General features: G+C 30.1%; 1 protein-coding gene and 2 long non-coding RNA genes across 3 annotated transcripts; all 3 read right to left on the minus strand.

The window, feature by feature from the left end:
* Positions 1 to 4,478: 4,478 nt before the first annotated feature.
* On the minus strand, positions 4,479 to 4,968 carry LOC114179635. The gene is made up of 2 exons (XR_003603493.1): positions 4,855 to 4,968; positions 4,479 to 4,773 (listed from the first exon to the last, which is right to left on the minus strand). It is a non-coding gene; the product is annotated as an uncharacterized LOC114179635 (long non-coding RNA).
* Positions 4,969 to 11,962: 6,994 nt separating this feature from the next.
* Positions 11,963 to 12,517, minus strand: LOC114175386. Its single transcript, XR_003602830.1, has 2 exons — positions 12,313 to 12,517; positions 11,963 to 12,211 (listed from the first exon to the last, which is right to left on the minus strand). It is a non-coding gene; the product is annotated as an uncharacterized LOC114175386 (long non-coding RNA).
* Positions 12,518 to 14,289: 1,772 nt separating this feature from the next.
* Positions 14,290 to 14,860, minus strand: LOC114175618 (F-box protein At3g12350-like). The gene has a single exon (XM_028060379.1). The coding sequence runs from the start codon at positions 14,801 to 14,803 to the stop codon at positions 14,474 to 14,476; it is 330 nt and encodes a 109-aa protein (XP_027916180.1). The 5' UTR covers positions 14,804 to 14,860; the 3' UTR covers positions 14,290 to 14,473.
* Positions 14,861 to 17,518: the final 2,658 nt, after the last annotated feature.

The following is a 17,518-nucleotide window of genomic DNA, read 5'->3' on the forward strand; positions in this document are numbered from 1 at the left end:
GTGGGACTAAAATACCGCCCGACGGTTACTATTATGCGAAAAGTACGAAAAACAGCGTTTTTCGTGAATCAACACACCACGCACCTATGGTGTGGCGCCTGGCGGCCAATATGGTGCCGCCAGGTGGTTCCTGTAGTTCCAGGAACCCAGAAATATCCTCAACACCTACAAACCTTATTCCAACCCCTACAATTCTGATTCCACTCGATTTACGATCCAATAGGCTGCCTTCACATGTTTATATTCATTATTCCTTCGTAATACTCCTCCATATACGAAATTCCACTAACCTTACCACTTAATCTAGTGCGACTATGAAATCCCCAATTCATCAACCCACCAATTGATATTCATGCAATTTTCAAGTTCATGCAATGTCCAATCAATTTAGTAACTACAATCCCATAATTCATCATGCCAATTAAATATGTACAATAGAAATACAACCCAAACACCGCGGCATCGCGGACAAACCAACCAAAACGAGAAAATGAGAAGACGCACGCTGCGTCGCCTGGCGAGCCATCCTCAGCCGCCAGGCGGTTCATAAGCGAACCCAGGAAATAGACTAAAAACACATAGGCCGCCTGGCGGCACATGACCTACCGCCAGGCGGTTTCTGGAAAACCCAGAAACGCGAGCAAAACTTGATTTTTAATAGAGATGTAGGCTTTACTAGTTTCATACATTACATGATTACACAAAATCACTATTTAAAACCATGAAGGAACTCCCCTAACCTCGATCCTTTTGCTTAAAACTTGAATGGCTCTAGATTTTCACTTGCTTTCAAAGGTCTCTCTTAGCCCTCCTGAAAAATGCCTTACAGATTCACCCAACTCACTCTCTTCACTCTGATTTCTCTCCCTTTTCGTGCAGTACCAGTCCAGACCAAGAAAAACCTTTTTCTCCCTTCAATTTTTGTCTTTTAATTACTTCTTAATGAAAGTTAATTAGCCAAAACGAAAATGGGTTTTATTGCTTGTGATAAGTGTCATTCAAGACCATTATGGGGTTGTTTTTCAGCCCCTTTGGATGCCTTAACGTGGCTGCTGGTTTTCTACCTCCTCTCTTCTTTGCCAAAAGTCAAGTTTAGCAAAAAGAAAACTTAATTTAGGTCTTACCAAGGTTTGAACCCCTAACCATGCAAATATTAAGTCAATGCTAACCATCATGCCAAATCATGTTTCATGCTAAACTAACATAACTCAATTACTATATTCTTACTTAACACGCACATTCATATTATTAAAACAATGATAATTAAATACACATAAGTGGCATACACAAGACTCACACCCAAGTCCTCTTACATAATAAAGTACTCTCAACCATTTGAGCTAGTACTTTTCCACATCACATTAACCACTATTAAATGTCATAAAGGCTTCCACGACCCGCATTTATTAATTAATTATTTATTTAATTAATTAAATTTCACGGGTCTTACAATTTTGGGGTGTCAAAATTTTGGTTGAATTATTTTTTTGGTCCATTCTTTCGTCAAATGGTCCATTTTTTTGTCAAAAAATGTCAAGTTACTTTTCTAGTTTTTTTAAGTTTTAATTTGGTTCCAATATTTTAGAAATTGATGTACTTTGATATTTTTTGTTATATTTTTTTAAGTAGAAGAAAGATTTTTCATCGAAATTGACACTAGGATTATGTCAATTATACCAACAAATCAAACCATCCTTATTCAACTTTAATTTTGAAGAAAATTTTGATTTAACAAAAATGAAAAAATTGCATCATCTTTCATTTTTTTTCAAAAATCATGATCAAATTGAAAAAAAAAAAACTGAAAGACTAACTATATATTTTTGAACAAAAATAGAACCAAAAGAGTAATCTCAAATTTTTATATAAACTAGTAAAAATATTGTATTTACTTTTTTCATGATAATAAAAAAATAAAAAAATTATAATCATTATTATTATTATAATTATAAAATTAAATATAAATAATTTTTATTTATAATGATTAAGTTTAAAACAATATTTAAATTACATAAATAATCATTTAAAAGATAATATTAATAAAATAATTATTTTAATTTAAAAATTATTTAAAATTTAAAATTTAAAAATAAATGTAGATAACCAAAGAATTTTTTTTTCCTTATATATAAATATATTTATTGTGTGAATTCAATTATACTTTATATATATATATATATATATATATATATATATATATATATATATATATATATATATATATATATATATATATATATATATATATATATATATATATATATATATATATTATACAAATATAATTATCGTGTGGAATAAACAAGAGAAAATAAAATAAAATACTATATAATTATTTATTGGAGTCATAAAACTTATTGTATTTTTCAGTTAGTTCAAATTAACTATGTAATAACATATATTCTTTTAAAAAGAACTCGGTGTAAGGCCTGTTAATATTATTCCTTTTTTTGTTTCCTGCCCTAAACTAAAGGGCTGCCCTTGTAAGTGGGCCTAAGGGCTGGCCCAGTAGATAAAACCCTTCTCGGTTGCCTTAAGTCACATTTTCATTTCATTTCAAAGAACTTAAGCTACAGCCGTCAACCCCCTCCGCTAGGGTTTTATTTCCACTGTCACATTGAGCTAAGAGAACTCGTGCTCCATGTAAGTATCTCTTCTAGCCGTACTGGTTTCCTTTTTACCATCTTTTCGTGATTTCGGTTGAAAGCCTCTGTTAACGTCATTTGTCTGGTTCTGTTCCACCCCTATTTCAGCCCATAGTCCATCCTTAGAGTTGTTACGTCCGTGGTCGTGCTGTCAAGGTTCTGTTAACCCTTTTTTCAGGTACGAGAAGTTAGGGTTCGAGTCTAAGTTGTGTTTTATGCCTGTTCTTGAGCTTGCGAATCGTTTGTATGGAATAATCGTGGTTCTTGGTATGTAAGATGCTTTGTGTGATTGGCTGGGTTGAGTGATGCATCTGTTGCAGGTGAGGCTATGGCGATGACTGATAATCTCGTCCAGGCGAGTCGGACTCGCCTAAGCGAGTCTGGTGGAGGCTCGCCCAAGCCTTTTTCGCCAGAGGTCGCCCAGGCGGCCAACTCTTTAATTTTGAGCGAGCTGACAACTCGCCCAGGCGAGAGGGGTCTCGCCTAAGTGAGATCCTGCATTGTTTCCTGTTCCTGTTTTGAGCCCTCGCCTAGGCGGAGGGGGACTCGACTGAGCGAGACTGTCTCGCCTGAGCGAGACCCCTCAGCCAGAGCGAGGTGCTGGATGATCTGTTTTGGTTGGGTATGAATGTTATGATGAGGGACATATATATAATGGAGTATGATGTATACGTAGCATGATTCATGAATTATAAATGATGGGTTTGGTATGAGTATTGCCATGTGAACTAAATGAGATTGGTGTTATTAAAGTGGCATGATAATGAGATGAGTTGGATTCTATGTACATGGATGGATTATGATGAGTTGGAATGGGTTGGACCTGGAAATGTGAAAGGTAACGACTTTAAAGGTTGACATAATGAATGTATTTTTGCATGATGAATATTATTTGAATGTATGATCGTATTTTGTCTGTGTCAGTGCATAATTCCTTGGGGTCTCTAGGTGAGACTTTCAGGGTCGCGCTTCAGTGGTCGGAACGTAATTCCATGGCCCCTGTTAGTGGGTGTCCATGGTGGTGCCCCATCTGTATAGCTAGGTAAGGATTCAAGATAAGGTTGCATCCTGACACTCTGAGGAGTCAGTTAGTCTCACCTAGAGCGGACTAACTCCTGTGGTGAGAGTAGCAGGAGGCCTGAAATTCATTAAGGGCTAACCTTGTGGTGAGGGAGAATTGATCCATTGTAACACTTGTAACACATAGCTCCGGGTGAGCAGCTCGGGGGTGAGCAGAGGTATCCACCACAAGCGCAAGCATCCGCTACCAAGTTATACGTATCCGGATGAGTCGAGTCGTAATGTATCGATTGAAAGTCATAACATGCTTGGTTTTTGTATGGATATTGAATTGTGAAAATATATTTGACTGTATGATGAGAGTATTGTTGGCTCTAACTTACCCTGTTTGTTGTATGGTTGTCTTGTATGTGACTATTCTTTCTTGCGATGATCATCAATTTAATTGATGGGAGCAGATGGGCGAGGTTCCCGCGGTCAACAAGGGAATGACGATTCCGCAGCTTAGCCATCTGGGTTGGACTTTATATTTCTTTTCTTCATGGTTTTCGTTAGGGCTATGACCCATGTATTGTTTCACGTCTTGCTATTCTTTTCTCTTTGCTAGACTTGTATTTTGGGTTCCGTTGACATCGTGGTGTGCCCAAGTTGTAGGGATTGTGTTAAGGATCCCAGGATTTCGCTACAGTACTTTCTTGTTGTGTGACGTTTACTTTAATTTCGCATAATAATTAAATGGGACGTTACAGCCAGTGAGCACAGCTGGATATGAAAATTAAGCAAGTCTTAATATAAAAACTATGATTAGAGAAAGACATAATTAGTACTTCCCATTAATTAATAACGTTTATAACCGCATCTAAAAATGACTACAATTTGTGAACAGAGACGGAGGATAAACTTTTATTAACCGGAAAGGTTGAATGAGTTAATTAATTTCGACATATTTCACTGCAGTAGCATTTGTGACGAACGCCTTTGCATTTGCCACCGGAGAAACCTTCAGTGAAACACACGGCTTCACAGTTACTGCTGCTGAAGCATAAACCCTTGAAGGTCCTGCTTGATGTCCAACATTCTCTTGCCTCTGTTCTTTTCACAGCCACATCTGTTTAATCATTCCATTATTCAGTTTCACATCATTTCATTCAGACAAACACAAGTTGTATAATAGACATATGTGTCTTACCAGCGGCTAAGACTAGGAAGAGAAGAAACATAGTAAACCTTAACACTTTTGTCTCCATCACACCCTAATTGTTGAAGCTTGTTCCTAGTTCAAAATGATGAAGTTGGTTCTTTCTCCTTTTCACTTCTTTATATACCAGGGATAGTTTTACATCTTACATGCAGAGGTGCCACGTGTGAATAGAGACATGCAACACCATTTGGGAAACTATCAAACTCACACCTCTGTCCTGTATATATTAAACTATTAAAGGTTGCCTTCTTCTTAATTACTACATTAAATACATTTATTGCCTTTTATAATCACTACAATAAACGCGTTTTAGCTATTAATACAAATTAATATTTTATTTAATGTAAAATGGTAAGTAACAGCTGTTACTTTAATTATAAAGTTTATTGAATAATAAGGAACCATTGTGATCAGTTACATCAACCATGTGATCAATAATAATTACCACACTTCCTTGTCCTGAGATAGAAATCATAAAAAAAATAATAATAATAATCTTATTGTCTAACGCCAATTAAAATAATATAAATTACTTATTATTTTATTGTGTTAATTATTAACTATAAAAGATTATACTTATTGATACATCGAGACAAGTAAATAAGATGTAAAATAACGTTTACTTGATTAATGAAAAAAATAAATAACAAATACTCAATTAAAATATATAAAACTTTGAATACTCAAAATTTTCATTAAAAATTTAATTAAAAATATTTATATTTATAAATAACTTAAAAATTAATTGAATTTAAAATTAATTTGGGATTTTTACTAGCTCTCTTCTCATTGTTTCACATTTAATTTAACAATATTTGATATATTGTTTTCGATACAAAAAGTTGATGATTTCAATAAGTTCTACACGTTCCGACCAACTCACCTTGTAAGAATTCGATTTTTATTCTTAAAACATACTTTAAAGATGCCCTTACTAATAAAAAGAAATGCTATGTAATATAGTTTCCACGAACATGAGTTGCTTAATATTAAAAATAGTTCATCATACAAATACATTTTTGATAGAATAAGTTATAGGGAATTCGTACACCTACGATATGGATTACAATAACATCTCTAATTATAAAGTAATATTGTAAAAAAAATCTTATTAAAATTGCTCTGAAAAATCTATATAGTTGTAAGACTATCATTAAAATAATATAATTTAGATACTAAATTTTAATAAAAAAACTAAATTTCAATGAAATTTTGAATTCTCTAGACTAAAATTTATTTATGTATTTTTTTAAATGAAAATTAAGAATTTTCCATTTTTAAAATATATTTCAAATTCATGAAATTATTTATTCTTCATCAATTACACTCTTACTACCATTTAATTTCTAAACAATTTAAAGATATATGTTTTGTGCATTCATCAATTATACTTTACATGTATTTTAATTTTAAATAAAATACAAACATATTTATTAAGTGAAATAACGATAGAAAAAATAGAATAGAAAACGATTTCATTATTCGATTAGAATCATAAAATTTATTGTATTTCCTCCTTGTTCAAGTTAGCTACGGAAGAACATGTATTTTCTTTCCGGGAGAAAGGTAGAATTAATACTAAGATGAGTTGCCATGATTTAATATTTTTTTATCAGCATGAATTATAACTATTAATTTGTAATCGCATATAGAAATGATTAAGCTTAGTAGATAGAGCGAGAAGCTGTGTAGACAGAGCGAGATATATAAAATTATTGATAAATGGATTTATTCAGTTTTTATATAAGATGATAAGTTGATTTATTCACAGAAAAGTGAATAAATTTTCAACAATTTCTGATACACATGCATCGTTGACGGAGACCTTCGCACTTGCCGTTGGGAAAACCTTCGGTGTTACACACAGCTTCACAGTTCCTGTCGCTTATGCATAAACCCCTGAAGGTCTTGCTGGGTGTTTCACATTCTCTCGCCTCTGTTTTCTTCACAGCCACATCTATTTCATCACATGATTCATTCATTTCACATTTCTTCATTCAAAGAACACAAAACAAGTTAATGAATATAATATCTTACCGGAAGCAAAGATTAGGACCAGAAGCAGCATAAACCCTAAGATTGTTTTTCTCTCCATCGACGCTAATTCTTCGAGCTCTCTAAAATCACTTCAAAGGGAAGATATTGGGATTAGTCTCTTCTGCGCTTCTTTATATAATGAGGTGATAGATGTAGTTGCACGTGCAAAAAGAGGACACGTGTGTGCACGTAGAGACATGCAACTCCATTTGGGAATTACTCTCACTCGTAACTAGAAATGACAAATAAATTTATTTATGTAGATGTTGTTTGAACTCGTTCTCGTTTTGATAAAAAATTCTTGGATTAATTGGGTATGAGAAATTTTCGACTTTTTCAATTGAGTATGAAAATGAGGAGGACTGTGTACATATCTGTCTCGTATCTGTCCTCATACCTATTATAATACTTATCTTTGCATATCCCATCCCAGTTTAAATTATTAAAATATTTACAGTTAATAAAGTAACATCATATATATATATATATATATATATAATACACTTTCTATTTTTTATTTCTTTTAATTGTTTGGTTTGTCATGAAATTCATTTGCATCTCCAATATATTTTTTATCTTATCATAACCTTTATACAATTATATTCAACTAATGTATGCCAATTAAATATTTTTTATATCTCACATTTCAATATTTCTATTCATTTTTAATATTTTATTTATTGTATATTTTTCTTTCGCATGAAAATGTTTAACACTCTCAATTTAAGTGTTCTATAGTATAAACCTTTCATTTATTATGTAATATGAAAAATTTACCTTCTTTGCTTTATTATTATTATTATTAATTTTTGTTTCATTTTGAAGAACTCTTTTGTTTTGCTAAAACAATTTTCGCTATTTCTCAACCATTGACTTGACTATGTTGATATTTGAAAAGTTTTCTTAAATCCCTAATATATTTTTCATCTTTCATCTTATCATACCCTTAATTATATATTTGTTTTCCTCTGTGTGATTTCATTTAATAGTCTCTCAAATAGTTTTTAAGACACACATTTGATAATTTTTAATATTTTTATTTGTTGTTTATTTTTATCATATAGAATAATATTTTGATATTTTTTATATAATTATTTTTAGTTTCCTAACTTATTATCAATCAACTGTAATTTTGTCACTATAATTGTCTAAATCAATTTTATTTACTATAGTATAAAAGTTTAATGTAATTGCCATGATTTTTTTATCACCATCTAACATATATTGAAGTTCAAAGGATACAAGATCTATATTAAAAGTTTATTATTATTAGTTTAATAATTTTTTTTTGCGTGATTTTGATCAATTTTGATTGAGTGATGTATTATAACTTATTAGGGTATAAAAAAAGATTCATTGAAATTTAAAAATTTGAAGTAAACAAATATTTAAAATATATTTTACTTTGAATATTTTTTTTTTTATAATTTCTTAAAAATATTTTTAAAAATTTTATCATCTAGGTTCCATTAATGTTTGTCATTAATGTTTGCAAATTTCATAAATGTTTTGGCTCTTATGGGAATTTATTTGGTATTCTAATTTGAAATGTATATAATTATAATTTCTTTCTAGGTGAGTATTTGATATCGAAGAAACAACTCTCCTCTTAATATTGAATATTTGATAATATTATATTTTATTTACCGTGATTTTTTATCATCTTATAAAAATTAATTAATTAATATTGAAATAGTAAAATGAAGAGTATGAGTATGGGTACAAGAATATACTCATTACTCGTACTCGGTAGAGATAGGTACGTGACAAAAATTTGATATCCCTTGAATTTGGTTTGGATATGTGAATAGAAGATAAATTTTTTCTATGAAAATGAAAATTGGATAACTAAACTCGTTTTCACCCGTCCAGCTGTATTATCATCCCTACTCACACTTTCACCTTTCGCGTACTGCTAAAATTTATAAAAAAAAAATTCTTCTTTGATACAGACAAATCTTAATATTGTATTAATTAATTTTTCGGCTACTGAATATTAGAAAATCACTTATTTCCTAAAATTTTTACGTGAAAATCCGTAAAAAACTAGAAGTGGATTCATCAAATACCCGTAAATTTTTATGCGGATTCATAAAACCATGCATGCGTATTCTCTTCTCTTTTTTATACTATTTTCAATTGCTTCTTTTTTTATGCTTTTTTGGATTTTGAAAATAGTTTCTGCACTCTCTGTTCAAAACATGTTTTAGCCTTTACTGTTATGGGAGAAAGCAAGACAGAATTAACAGTTCACCAACTAATCCTGATCATAATTAACCCCATTTTAGATTGATTAATCTTTTGCAAAAGATGGTAATAACTGGTAGAAGATTACTATTAGGTACGTAACACTTGATATGGTGTGATGAGTCACATATTAATGGATTCAACAATTCTTGCTGCAGAAGCATAGGCGACGGGAGCCTCCACAGTCGCCGCCGTCGAAACCATCGCCCTTACAATAATTTGCACAGATTTCGTTGCTGTAGCAAGGACTCGTGTACACCCGGCTTTTACTCCAGCAAACTTTTCCCTCCACCTTCTTCACCGCCACATCTGCTTCATTCATTCATTTGTTCCATTGAGAAAAATAATACTATTGTATAAAAATAACAATTAAGACGCAAAATATGTTAATGTTAATCTTCATTACCAGTAGCGAAGACAAGGAAGAGCAAGAACAAAAACCCCAATGTTTTCCTCTCCATTAGATGATAATCTCTCTCTATATATGTGATTCAATAGTTGAAGCTCTGGTTATGACAGAAAGTGATGATGAAAATGTTGTGTTTTGGAGGTTCTTATATACAGTAAAATTGCAGTGATATATATATATATATATATATATATATATATATATATATATATATATATATATATATAATCTTCTGTATTTGATAGTAGTATTTGACTTAACATTAAAATAAAAATATGTCAAACCGTATAAACAACTCAAATACATTTCTGAAATGTGTACGAAACATCAAATAAACTTAACAAAATTTGATTAAAAGAACTAAATTCACGTATTTCGAAAGATGAAGAACTAAATCGGTCTAAAGTTTCAAAATTGACTAATTTCAAAATTTATTAAAAGTCAAGGGATCAAAAACATATTTAATCCTAATTGTTGTTGATATACTACAAAAAAAACTTCTAAATAGTAATTAATTTTAGTGACAAATAATTATTAGTAACTATAGTGACCAAATTAGATGTCAATTTACAAAACTAAAATTTATTAATTATTAAAATAATCACTATTATGAATAAAAAATTATAATTGGACACAAAATTGGTCTATAAAACTAGCTATTATGATTTTGGCTACTAAAGAAAATTAATCACTAAAAATTAACTATTAGGTTTTGGCTACCAAAATGACTTGTTTCTAAATTGGTCTCTAACTAATTAGTGTTAATTTAGTGATGGATAGTAATTTTTTATTTATAATAATGACTATTTTAATAACTAATAATTTTTAATTTTGTAAATTGGTATCTAAATTGGTCACTGTCACTACTAAAAAATTCATATTTCCTGACAATTTTATTTGGAATTTTTTTTGTAAAAAATACTTATAAATTTTGTTATGAAAAATATTTTGCAGGAAATTGTTGCCAATTTTTTGTAAAATATTTTGCATAAAATACTTTCTCAACAAATTTTGTAAGAAATACTTAATTAAAAAATATAAAATTTTGAACACTAAAAGATTTCAATAAAAAATCAATTAAAAATACTCATATTTATACATAAGTTAAAACTTTTTAATTAAATTTAAATTTTATTTTAAGATTTTTACTAACTCTCTTCTCATGTTCAATTCTAAAATTTGATGAGTTCAAGAACTTGTTCTACAGGCTCCAACCAACCTATCACCTTCTAAGAATTGGATTTGTATTCTTATAACATACTTTAAAGAAGCCGTTACTAATCAAAAAATGTTATTTTAATATAGTTTCTACGAATTTCAGTTGCTTAATATTAAAAATAGTTCATTACATAAATAATTTTTTGATAAAATTATAAGGAATTCATATACCTACGATATGGATTAGAATAACATTTCTATTTATAAAGTAATATTGTAAAAAACTATTATTAAAATTACTCTGGAAAATTTACATTTGTTAAACTATGATTAAAATAATATATTTACAGATAAGAAATTTTTATAAAAAGAGAATTTCTCAAGGAAATTTTAAATTCTCTAGACTAAAATTTTATTTAGGTATTTTGAAATGAAATTTAAGAAGCGTTAAATATGTTTTTTATCCCTCAAGTTTGAGTAAAATTCGGAATTAGTCTATGTTCGAAACTTTTGACCAATTTAATCCTTTATCTTTAGAAAATCCATGAATTTAATCATTTTAACTAAATTTTGTTAAGTTTATCTGATATTTCAAGCATATTTTACGATAGTATTTGAATTGTTTACGACATTTGATATATTTTCTCTACAATGTTAACTCAAATATTATCATAAAATGCTTTTGAAATATCAAATAAACTTAACAAAATTTGGTTAAAAGAGCTAGATTCATATATTTCTAAAGATGAATGACTAAATTGGTCAAAAGTTTTGAAGAGGGACTAATTTCAAATTTCATTACAACTTGAGGGACCAAACTTGAGGAACCAAAAACATATTTAACTCATTTAAGAATTATCAATCTTTATAATATATTTTAAATTCATGAAATTAATTAATTTTCATCAATTACATCTCACTACCATTTAATTTCTATACAATTTAAAGTTATATATATGTTGTGCACATTCATCAATTATACTTACATGTATTTCAGTTTTAAATAAAATACTCACATATTTATTAGGTGAAATAACAAGAGAAAAAAATAAAATAGAGAACGATGTCATTATTTGATTAGAATGATAACATTTATTGTATTCTTTGTTCAAATAAACTATGGAAGAACATATATTGTTTTTCGGAGAAAGGTAGAATACTAAAATGAGTTGCCACTAATTAATAGTTATTAATAATTGTTATAATCACACATAGAAATGATTAAACTGTGTAGACAGAGAGATATATAAGATGATTGATAAATGGATTTATTTGTTTTTAATATAAGATGATTGATAAGTTGATTTATTCACAGAAAAGTGAATAAATTTCAACAATGTATGGTACACATGCATTTTTGACGGACACACTTGCCGCCGGGGAAACGTTCGGTGTTGCACACAGCTTCACAGTTCCTATCGCTGAAGCATAAACCCTTGAAGTTCTTGCTCGGCGTTGAACATTCTCTCGCCTCTGTTCTCTTCACGCCAACATCTATTTCATCACATCATTCATTAATTTCATCATAAACAATACTATTCTATAGAAGTAACAATTAAGACGCAAAATATGTTATAATGTTAATCTTCATTTACCAGTAGCGAAGACAAGGAAGAGCAAGAACAAAAACCCTAATGTTTTCCTCTCCATTAGATGATAGTCTCTGTGATTCAATAGTTGAAGCTCTGGTTATGACAGAAAGTGATGATGAAAATGTTGTGTTTTGGAGGTTCTTATATACAGTAAGATTGCAGTGACACAGTTTGGCGTATAACTACAAAACCACACTTTCATACACATGGCTGGATTATTGAAGGAGTAGGGCTGCCATGACTCCGTAATTATAAAATTATGTTCAATGATGGCTAGATGAAAGAAAAAAGTTAATTATAAAATTTCATGCAAAATTATTATTTAATTGTTTTAAAGATACAATTATGTTAAAGTTATTTTATTATTTCATTATTTTTTAACTTTTTCCATAAACTTCAAATAAATTATACATGATAATTGTATAACACTTACAAATATTCACTACAACAATTTATAGTTTAGACCACACTAAAATAGATAATGGTTAAATAAATGTAGCCTAAACATGTAATAAACAATATTTTTATAAATGATGTATAAATATCATGAAAGTCCATGATTATATAATTGTTGCTTTAAACTATGTGGGCAAAACTAGTAAAAATGTGGTCTAAAAACATAGGTAAGGTATAAAATCAACATGTCAAATTGTTGTCTATTGTGAGAATTTTAAGCAACGGTTTTAAAAATATTGTCATACTAAAAACCAAACCGTTGTCTATTATCTATAGCTACACTCACCTATACCACACCTAAAAAATTGTGGTCTAATCTTTAGACCACAGTTTTTATAATTTATATCATAATTTTATGTCGTTGTCTAAAGTGATTTTTGTTGTAGTGATTTTTATCTTTTAAATAAATTAAAACTATATTAATAATTATTAAAATTAAATTATAAATAATAATTCTATAAATTAAAATTGTATTAATAATTATTAAAATTAAATTATAAATAATAATTATATAATATTTATGAGCATTTATGTATTGCATTAATTATTATAGAGGTTTAAATTAATTTAATATTATAATTAACTATAAAATTTAATATTTATTAATTATCATAACCGATGATAACCTCTAATATAAATTAAAACTGTATTAATAGTTATTAAGATTAAATTATAAATAATAATTACATAATATTTATGAGCATTAATGTATTGTATTAATTATTATAGAGGTTTAAATTAATTTAATATTATAATTAACTATAAAATTTATAAAATTTAATATTTAGTAATTATTCATAACCTCTCTAATTGAAATGTTAGAAATAATTTTATTTTATTTATAGGACGAAGCAAAAACAATCTATTTAATAATTTATTTGATACACACTTATAAAAATTTAAAAAATAATTAAATAATAAAATAACAATATTTTAATACAGCTAAAAATGAAAATATAATTAAATGTAAAAGAAGAAAATTAATTTGAAGGAGTGACAAATAATATATCCACCAGTGCAGTAAAGGCTTTCTACCCTGATTATTTTCCACAATTTACCTCGGGTCTGGAACCGAGACTTATTAGCACCCGAAGCCATATATCCAATTTTATGCCTCAGTTATTTCAAAACCGGTGCCATATACCCAGTTTTCTGCCTCGGGTCAGATAGGACCGAGGCCATAGGGTAAAAATATTTTTTTTTTATAATTATCATAGATCTAAATGAAAATCTGAAAATTATAGAATCCACGGGTCACTCAAGATGCAAGCGACATACAAGATCATCCAATCTAAACCCACACTTGTCAACGTTGTCTAATTGAGAGACCACAAAATCAAATTGACCCATCCCTCAACGTTCTATCTACTCCCTAGTTTCCAACTACAACAATCAAATTTTCAAATTTTTAAATTGAAGTTGTGTTTTCACGACAATCCTTGACAATACGGATAAATGTAGCCAGTCTTAGAGAGCTCCAAACCCTGACATAAACCCAGCAGTCTCGTTAATCACTGGGTGGCATCATCATTATCTTGCTCTACTTCAGAAGCTGGCTCATCTTCTTCTTCGAAACCATCGATGCCATAAGCTGCATGGCCACTTCCAAAAGCTTTAATATGGTCTTTAAGAGATCTCTTGTGCTTGAAATCGGAGTCACAGATGCAGTACCAGAGCTTGCCACGAGCAATTCATAATCTTGACAAAATTATTGAGACTCCCACTTCCGCCTAGCGAGCCTCTCCTTCTCCCTGCGGCGCTGTCTCCGGGACCGGTCCCCGCCAGGACTCCGCGGATTCGCGAAATGCCGGTAAATCTCCGCCATCAGTTTCTCCGGCGGCGATCCACTCTCCACCACCTCATCTCCGCAATCATCACTGATAGAACCCCTAAACTGCTTTTCCTCCACAACAAAGTGTGTTTTCCCCATTAAACTAACCTCCATAGCAACCAATTCGCTCTGAATCCTGCGTTCCACCCCGGGTTTTCCATCAGGATCGAGAAATGTAACCACGTCCCCATCTTCCGAGAGACTCATCCATAGGAAAGGCGTTTTGGTGACTCCATAGGCGAGGGATTCGGAAGGGGAAACCCTAGACGCAGAGATAAACGAGGGACACCATTCGAAGAATAGCAACAAAGGGGTTTCAGATCCGCTTCGGCGCAAGAGAGAGAGACGCGCGAGAGAGAGAGAGAGAGCGAGAGAGAGAGAGAGAGAGACGCGAAATGGAGGTTCAACACAGGGGGCTCGTTCGCGTGGTGGTTGCAATGGCCGGAGGTGGTCGAAGGTGGCCGGAGGGTGTGGTGGCAGTGGGTGCAGCGAAGAGAGAGAGAGAGAGCACGCGAGAGAGAGAGCGAGGGGAGTGAGTTGCAGAGGCGCAGGCGCGGGAAAGAAGAAGGGTTCGCGAAATTCAAACCCTAAATAAACCCTATGGCTTCAGTTGTTAGGGGAACCAAAGTCATAAACCCCTTTTGGCACTAGGTCTCCTTGGACCGATGCCAAACAGCTAACGTCCAGCCACTTTTTGGCTTCGGGTCTTACTGGACCGATGCCTATACCACTATTTGGCACCGGTTTTGGGTGAACCGGGGCCTATACCCCTCTTTGGCTTCGGGTATTTGGAGAACCGAGGCCTAAAACTTGGCTCTAATTGCAAAAATGTCGTCGCGCCATTATATGCTTCGGTTCCTGGCCAATCGAGCCATATAAGGCGAGGTAAAATGGGAGTTCTGCACTAGTACTCGTCACACTTAAAGAGTTTCTCTATTGAAACTTGAAAGGTTTGAAAGATCCAGTTTTTAATTTTTGCAACAAAAAAAAAATCTCTTTGAAATTTATAAATTTTTAAAATTTGTTTGTGATGAAAATATTACATTTTCATGTAAAAAAATTTCCTTTTTATTTATAATTTTTTTGTCACTCTTTCAAATTATTTTTCTTTTTTACATTTAATTTTATTTTAACTTTTAACAATATATAATTGTTTTATTATTTTTAACTTTAATAAGTGTGCATCAAATAAATTATTAATTAGAATTATATTTATTTTTGAACATTTTTATCATTAAAATAAAATAAAATTATATTTACAATGCTTAGGTCAATATTTATTTATTATTCTATTTCATAATTAACATAAAATAAATTATATTATTTTATGTTAATTATGAAATTGTACGTTTATATATATATATATATATATATATATATATATATAAATAAGCGGACAAAACAATGAGTTACTCTAATAAAAAAATAAAACAATAAATACTTAATTAAAAAATGTAAATTTTTGAACACTCCGAAAATTTCAATGAAAATTCAATTAAAAATGCTTATATTTATAAATAGCTTAAAACTTAATTAAATGTAAAATTTATTTTGAGATTCTTACTACCATTTAATTTCTAAACAGTTTAAAGTTATATGTTGTGCGCATTCATCAATTATACTTTACATGTATTTTAGTTTTAAATAAAATACTCCCATATATATTACGTGAAATAACGACAGTAAAAAATAGAAAACAATGTCTTTATTTGATTAAAATCATAAAATTTATTGTATTTCTTACTTGTTCAAATTAACTATGAAAGAACATATATTGTTTCCGGAGGAAGGTAGAATACTAAAATGAGTTGCCATTAATCAATAGTTATTAATAATTGTTATAATTAATCTATAACCATAAAGATAATTTCTCTTTTTTTTCATATTTTATAATATGCGTTTTATCTTTAATTATTTTAAAATTAATTATTTTTTAAAAAAACTTTTTTCTTTTAAGTTATTATTTAAAATTTTCTTTTATATATATTTTTTTTTAATTTTATATTTAATAATTATTCTAAAAATTATATATTTATTACTGATCTTAAATTTTTTAAAAATAAAAAATTACACTCGCACCTGTGTTCGCTAATGGCATATAAAAATGATTAAAATGTGTAGAGAAAGCCAGATATACAAGATAATTTATAAATGAATTTATTAGGATTTTATATAAGATGATCGATAAAGTGATTCATTGACAGAAAAATGAATAAATATCAACAATTTGGTTGGATACACATGCATTGTTGATTTTCACATCTGCCGGTGGGAAAACCTTGGAGTTTACAGATAATCTCACAATCCTTCTCGATTATGCATTGACCCTTGAAGATCTTCGCCGTTACTTCACATTCCTTCGCCTCTGTTCTCTGCACGCCCTCATCTATTTCATCACATTTTTCATTCATTTCACATTTCTTCATTCAAAAACACAAAACAACTTAATCAATATAATATCTTACCGGAAGCAAAGATTAGGACCAGAAGCAGCATAAACCCTAATATTGTTTTTCTCTCCATTGACGCCGATTCTTCAAGCTCTCTAAAATCACTTCAAAGGACGGAAGATATTGAGGTTTTTCTCTTTTTCTCTTCTGCGCTTCTTTATATAATCAATGAGGTGATAGATGTAGTTGCACGTGCAAAGATGAGACGTGTGTCCATATGGTAATTACTCTCACTCACACTGCACGTGTGTGCTTGCAACTCCATTTGGGAACTACTCCCACTCACACCTTTTTCATGCTGTTATAGAATTTGCGTTTAATAATAAAAATGTTAAATTATACTTTTGATTTTTTCTTTATTAAGAAATGTCAAGATCATCTTCTATTTTATTATTTTCATGCTGTTGTAGAATTTGCGTTTAATAATAAAAATCTTAAATTATTCTTTTGATTTTTTCTTTATTAAGAAATG

This window comes from Vigna unguiculata, chromosome 3 (assembly GCF_004118075.2).
Source record: "Vigna unguiculata cultivar IT97K-499-35 chromosome 3, ASM411807v1, whole genome shotgun sequence".
In the NCBI taxonomy this organism is placed as follows: domain Eukaryota; kingdom Viridiplantae; phylum Streptophyta; class Magnoliopsida; order Fabales; family Fabaceae; genus Vigna; species Vigna unguiculata.